Source organism: Microtus ochrogaster, chromosome 15 (assembly GCF_000317375.1).
Source record: "Microtus ochrogaster isolate Prairie Vole_2 chromosome 15, MicOch1.0, whole genome shotgun sequence".
Lineage (NCBI taxonomy): Eukaryota > Metazoa > Chordata > Mammalia > Rodentia > Cricetidae > Microtus > Microtus ochrogaster.
Window position 1 is genome coordinate 2160530 of NC_022017.1, and position 6621 is coordinate 2167150.

Here is a 6621-nt window from a genome sequence, read left to right on the forward strand (position 1 = left end):
CAAACAAACAAAAAAAAAAAACAACAAAAAAAGAAGTGTTGCCTGCCTAATAAAAGGCCTAATAAAAAGCTAGGCAGGAGAAAGTATGGTGGGGCTGGCGGGCAGAGAGAATAAATAGGAGGAGAAATCTAGGCCAGAGAGAAGAAAGACGAGAGAGAAGGAGTGGATGGGTAAGAAGCCAGGCAGATGCCAGGCAGCAGACATCGAACACAGAAAGTAAGATATACAGGAGTTAGGAAGGTAAAAAGGTAGACAAACAGGTTAATTTAAGCTAAAAGAGCTAGCTAGAAATGTGTGTAAGCTAATAGTAAGCTTCTATGTCATGATTTGAGAGCTGATTGGTGGCTCAAAAGAACAAACCTAGTACAGGATTATTTCTTCTTTTTTTCTAGACTGGTATCCCAGGCTGACCACGAGCTAAAGACGACCTTGAATGTCTAATCTCCTTACTGCAGGGGTCACCAATGTCCAATTTATGCAGGGTTGGGCTAGACCCTTGATAGGCTGTGTTCTGAAAGTGTTCAAGTTTGCCCTGGTGTTGTGGGGACTTCCAGTGCAGACTGTTGCCTCAGAGACACACAGTCTCAGGATAGGCTTGATCTAAGCGATCTTTGGAGCCCTAGGTCAATGGCTCGGTATGGCAAACATGAGGCTATGAACAGTTGAGATGAGCTTTGGTTTTATTTTATTTATTTATTTATTTATTTTTGTTTTTTTCGAGACAGGGTTTCTCTGTGGTTTTGGAGCCTGGAACTAGCTCTTGTAGACCAGGCTGGTCTCGAACTCACAGAGATCCGCCTGCCTCTGCCTCCCGAGTGCTGGGATTAAAGGTGTGCGCCACCACTGCCCGGCTGGTTTTATTTTTTTATTATTATTAATTTGGTTCCTCCATGATCAGGGTTTTGCCTGGGAGGAGTGTATTGGCACTTGCTTGACTTCTCAGCTACTTCAGAGGCAGATGCAAGAGGATGGAAACTTCCTAGCTAGGACATAGGAAGGCCTTGTCTCAAAAATAAAGCAAAACAAATAACAACCAAACAGCTTTTTGAAAGAATGTATTGTTTAGGACTGGAGAAAGGGTTCAGTGGTTAAGAGCACTGACAGCTCTTCCCGATTCAATTCCCAGCACCCACAGGGTGGTTCACAACCATCTGTAGCTCCAGTTCCAGGGGATCCAATGTATGCTCTCTTCCGAACTATGACCCATGAAGGTACAGGAAACACTCGAACTATTAAAAACAAAAGCCCAGTGCTCCGGAGGCAGAGGCGGGTAGATCTCTGGGAATCTGAGGGCAGCCTTGACATTTTACTGAACCGTGATCCCTTTAATAATGCTCTTATTCTTTTTATTTTTATTTTGTTTGTTTGTTTGGGATAACCTCTTATAGCTATGGCTGGCCTGGAACTTTCTACGTATACCAAGCTAGCCTTGAACTCATAGAGATCCCCCTGCCTCAACCTCCTGATGCTTAAAGGGCTGCAGCTGAACCAAGGTCTTCCATTCTTCTCCCACTTACAAGCCTGTCCCTGGGAGAGGTCAGCAGCACCAAAATGCAGGCCTCCCAGGGAAGGTCTTCCTCTAAAACAGATGGAGGTGCTGCAAAAGTGGGGATGGCTTCAGCCTCACCTCTCCGGACCAAGGGCTTGTACTTGATAGAAAGCCAATGGAAGGAGGGAGTGTGGGGGGGGGCCCTACCTTCCCTCATCAATGAAGTCGATGGCCAGGGTACTGATGATCAAGACACACAAACCCGCGATGAACATGTGGTAGATGGTTCGGAAATGCTGCACCTCCATCAGCTCACTGGAAGGAAGGAGCCCAAGGGTCAGGGTGGAAGGCTCTTCAGCAGCCTGCAGGAGCTCAGGAGCTTAGGGCCCCGAATCCAGAGCTCCAGCAAGCCTGTGACTGGGGCATCTCCTCTTGCTGATTGGTCCGCCTCGCTAACACAGGGCAGAGCCCTCCCAGACCCTCCCAGCAGAGCACGGAAGCCCCCGTGACGTCTGTGAGACCCCCAGCCAACCCTTCTCTTCTTATCCTTTGTCCTCCCCACAACTTACTCGAGCAGTGACTTTCGGGTGATAAAAACCTTCCGTCTCACATGGGGTAACTCCCGGGTCCTAGATTGAGAGAGTGTTCAGAACTAGACCCCAAAAGAACGAGGGTGGACGGTGGAGGGCAGTGGCATGCGGAAGGTAACAGGGAGCAACAGCGGCAGCAGGTCTGGAGGGGGCACAGCCAGACCTGAAAGATGGAGGCCAGGGCTCTGAAGACCAGGCATCAAGGCTGCCAAGGAAGAACACCTGTGGGACCCTCAGACTCACATGCTTGTAGTATCTGGGGCAGTGGAGGGCAGAGGTCTGTCTTCCTGCGGGTAGGCTTGCATAGCCTCCCACATGGCTTGATCCAGCAGCTCTGCCAGCTGTACCTGTGCCTGCTCCAGGAACTGGGTCTTCACAGCCTGTAGGACGAAGCCGGGTTAGGGCTCACTGTCCCTCCAGGGAGCCATTCCTTCCTTACCGCGCGCGTTTCCTGAGCTCTCTGGACCACACTGTTCAGTGCTAGGAACAGGATGAGGTAAGAATGGCCCCAGAGCTTCCCCAACATCTCTGTCTTCTCGGGGCAGCCGTGAGGACAAGGAACCTCCACAGAGGCTGAACATGGCAGCATATGTTTGAAACCCAGCTACTTGGAGGCTGAGGCAGGAGGATGGTAAGTTTTAGTACAGTTTGAGTGAGGAATTCATCTAAGAAGAAAAAGAATGAAGGCAGGAGGGAAGCTGTGAGACCACTGCCTCCAACCTCACCCTAACCTCTGAACCGAACCGTAGCCGTGCTAGTGGGAAGACCTCGCCAGCCCAACCCTGCTCCTCCATCTTAGCCCAACTACCTTTTCTCTCTTCTCTTCTCTTCTCTTCTCTTCTCTTCTCTTCTCTTCTCTTCTCTTCTCTCTCTCGCTCTCTCGCTCTCTCACTCTCTCACTCTCTCTCTCTCTCTTTTCGAGCCAGGGTTTCACTGTGTAGCCCTGGCTGTCCTAAAACTCACACTGTAGACTAGGCTGGCCTTGAAGTCAGAGCTCTGCCTGCCTCCTGAGTGCTGGGGTTAAACATAGGCACCACCACCACTTTGCTAGCCTGATTCTTTTTAATTTTCAAGATGTAAACAAACCTATTTTAAATTGGGGGAGGCAGGATCTAGATTGGCATTGTCTGAACAGTGCTACCAATTTACCCGAGGCTTTAAAATATTTATACAAAAATTGGGGCTGGTGAGATGGCCCGGAAGATAAAAGCATTTACTGTGCAAGCCTTGTCACTCCCAAACCCACAGTGGAGAGAACTGAGTTCTGAAGATTTCACCCACCACCACCACCACCACCACCACCACCACCACCACCACCACCACTGATTTTAAAAGTGAGGTCTTATCTCTGATTATTGCCAAAGACTAATGAAAAAAAGAAAAGCTAAGCAGTAATTGGTGATTTAGGCTTCAACACTGCCCTCAAGTTAATCTTAATTCTAACTGTGAGTTTGAAAACATGGTTTTTTTTTTTTTTTTTTTTTTTGAGACCAGGTTTCTCTGTGTAGCCCCGACTGCCCTTGAACTCTTGAACTTGATCTGTAGACCAGGGTGGCCTTGACCTCTAACTCGCGGAGATCCTCCTGCCACTGCTTCGTGTACGCGGGGACTAAAAGGCGTGTGCGCCACCTCCGCCTCCTGTCCCGGAACTAGCTCTTGTAGACCAGGCTGGCCTCGAACTACCTTTTCTTTCTTAGGGTCTCACGTGGCCCAGGCTACGTGGAAGTGTAGCCAAGGATGACCCCAAGCTCCCGGGATTGTAGTGTCTGCCGTCCATGGGTTTATGTGGTACACTACCAACTGAGCTCCAACCCTGGCCCAGACCTGTCCTCGTGATCCTCACCTACTCCCGGAATTGCAGTGTCTGCCCACTCTACCATCTGAGCTCCAACCCTGGCCCAGACCTGTCCTCGTGATCCTCACCTCCATATGTCGGGTCCATTGCACCAAGTCTGGGGCTCTGTGCATCTTACCGTCTCCTAGGAGGAAGAACCAAAAGGGGGCACCCAAGAGGGCAGAATTAGGGTAGAGCTGACCTTGATCTGGAAAATGCTTTCTGTGTTGCTCACTAGCCTCTCTGTTCCCAGGCAATATTTAGAGCCGTGAGTGGAGTCACAAGAAGGGGGAGTGATGTGGGCAGTGAATGAGGCCATTGGCAAGAAAGAGCTGGTGCAGTCGCTGGAATCAGGGACGAAGTGCTCCATTCACCCTTAGAGAAGGAAAGGCTGCGCTCTGAGCATCTCTTTCCTCCATGCCAGTCCGAGTGGGAATAGCACAGAAACCTCTGGCTTCCCAGGTAGCCAGGAAAGGAGTTTCCAGCGGCACAGCTCACTCTGCTAAGCAGGACGTCTCACCTCAGGTCGGCGGGGGTGGGGCGGGGGCTCACCTTCTCCACAGACTCCCTTCTCCTGCGTCTCTCCCACCCCTTCTCTTCTCCGCAGTTGGGGCCTCGTTGACTCCATGGTGGCAGTCTGGAATGGGCAGTGGGCAGCGGCTGTCCGTCTTTTTCCTTTCCTTCTCAACCTACCTCATAGGTTGAGCTCTTACCCACTCAGAGATCTGACTGTTCCAGAGACTAAAGTCCTTTCTGGAGGGCGGGGGTCAGATAGGTTATCTCTCTGTACTCAGGGCCTCTCAGGTCCTGGCTCTGCTCTCTAGCCTCTCTACCCTCAACCACAATGGCCAGCTTCATGCTTGCTATCTCGCTTTTAGGAGTGAATCTGTGCCTGAGGCTGGGAGGGGGACTTTGCCTCCTAGTGCTTATCACCTGGGCTCCTCCTGGCCCTCTTTAGGGAGGCTGAAGGTCAGGGAGGGGCCAGAAACATCTTCCTGTACCTGGTATTCAGCTCTCTGAGGGCACATGATGGGGTCTGTAGGTACATGTGTATAATGATGTTTTGTTGAGGTCTATGTTTGTGACGTGTGACGTTGAGGTCCTTCAAGTTATTCTAGGCAGCAAGGCCCCTGAATGTCAGCTCTTCTCTACACCTTGGGTTACCACGTAAGCAGAAAGGTCAGACTCACACTTATTCACTACTGAATAGTACCAGGGGTTGTGATGCTTCCCTTTGCCCATGAACTACAGGAAAGTGGCCCAAGGCCCAGGTGACCGCCAGCACAAATAATCTGGGGAAACACAGGGAACCTGAACACCGGTAGAACGGAGGGCAGGTAAGCACTTTGAGACTTCCCTTTTGGCAAATTCCTGCTGGGGATTAACCATTAATCTTCCTCCTCCATCAGTCCAAAGATCAGCAGTAAAAACAAGGTTGCAGCCACCATAACCTCACCAGCAGCCAGATGCTACAGCAGGCGGTGATCTCAGCCAGTCCCCACGCCGGAACCCAGGTGGGTGTCTGGTGAGGCTGGAGGGTGGGAGGCCCACACCAGTGGCAGTCTGCTGCATTGCTAGGAGGATGGAAGGACTGACAGGGTCTATGAGTAATGGTAGACAGAGAGCCTGGGTCTCCAGAGCTGTAAGGGATGGACACACAGACATAAACCAGAGACCCCAACACAGCTTTATTAGTGCCCCAAGTCAGCATTTTTTTTCTAGCTAGATGTGTCAAAGCCGAGGGCGAGGGGAACAATGGGACAGGGCCTGAAGGCTGGTCTTAGGGCACAAAGCCCGGGTGACCATCACTCCACTCTCAGACGACAGCCCTGCGCTCTTGCCAGTGTCCTGGAGGCTCCCACCCTGCTTTAGCCACTGCCCCTGGCAGAGCACTGAGAGCCTCCATGGCCATCTGGAGACCCTGGCAAGGGCCGACCCATTGGATCCACACACCAGCAGGGACCACGGCGATTCCCCTGAGAGGAACGGCACTGGGGAGAGAAGCACAGACCAGGGTGAGGTCCAAGGTTTTGAGCAGGAGAAACATCTCAGAGTTAAGAACTTTACCAGGTAACTAGAGCCCCATCCTGCTAGGCTAGAACAATAGTTTTCAAAATGTAGCTTCCAAATCAACTGCACCTGCGACCCTTTTGGGTTAGAAATGGGTGTTCTCAGCCGAGAGAGCTGAGTCTGAAAGTGCGGCCTGGACTTCAACAGTGCATATATCTCCAGAGGGCTCCCAGGGCTCTGGCTTGACAGCCATGGCAAGGCCTCTGTGGAGAGGTCACTTTAGGTCTTCTACTGAAATAGTTGACCTTTGACAGTTTTTTTCTTTCAAATCATACTTTTTATTTTACTATTTATTTTGAGACAGAGGCTCAGTAAGTTTGTAGGCCAGGCAGGCCTTGAAGTTACAAGCTTCCTGATTCTTTTCATGTTTATGTGGGTCTTCAAGTTGGAAGATCCCAAAAGGCAGGGGAAGTAGCTTATGTGGATGTCCTGGTTTGTTGTTTGTGTTTTTGAAACAGGAACTCGCTCCTAGCCTTCCATCATGTACCAGCAGACCAAAGCATCCTTTCTGTATCTTTGTTTGCCACTTGTTAAGTGCCCCTTCTCACTTCCTCCAGGGACCTCGCACAGAGGGGAGGAGAGGAGAGGAGAGAGGAGGAGAGGAGAGGACAGGAGAGGAGAGGAGGAGAGGAGAGGAG

General features: G+C 50.9%; 2 protein-coding genes and 1 long non-coding RNA gene across 3 annotated transcripts in view; 1 reads left to right on the plus strand and 2 right to left on the minus strand.

The window, feature by feature from the left end:
• Soat2 (sterol O-acyltransferase 2) overlaps positions 1-4593 on the minus strand; it is an 11950-nt gene extending 7357 nt beyond the window's left edge. Inside the window, exons 1-6 of the mRNA XM_013348635.2 lie at positions 4466-4593; positions 4003-4058; positions 2323-2459; positions 2059-2118; positions 1697-1804; positions 1518-1527 (exon numbers count right to left, since the gene is read on the minus strand). Of these exons, the coding sequence (XP_013204089.1) occupies positions 1518-1527; positions 1697-1804; positions 2059-2118; positions 2323-2459; positions 4003-4058; positions 4466-4541 (447 nt within the window). The 5' untranslated portion in view covers positions 4542-4593. The remainder of the gene's footprint in view (positions 1-1517; positions 1528-1696; positions 1805-2058; positions 2119-2322; positions 2460-4002; positions 4059-4465) is intronic.
• A 772-nt stretch (positions 4594-5365) lies between these two features.
• LOC106143919 overlaps positions 5366-6621 on the plus strand; it is a 5253-nt gene continuing 3997 nt past the window's right edge. The window contains exon 1 of the long non-coding RNA XR_001229054.1: positions 5366-5427. This is a non-coding gene — a long non-coding RNA (uncharacterized LOC106143919). The remainder of the gene's footprint in view (positions 5428-6621) is intronic.
• The window catches only part of Igfbp6 (insulin like growth factor binding protein 6), a 6355-nt gene continuing 5327 nt past the window's right edge, over positions 5594-6621 (minus strand). The window contains exon 4 of the mRNA XM_005353828.2: positions 5594-5904. Within this exon, the coding sequence (XP_005353885.1) occupies positions 5782-5904 (123 nt within the window). The 3' untranslated portion in view covers positions 5594-5781. The remainder of the gene's footprint in view (positions 5905-6621) is intronic.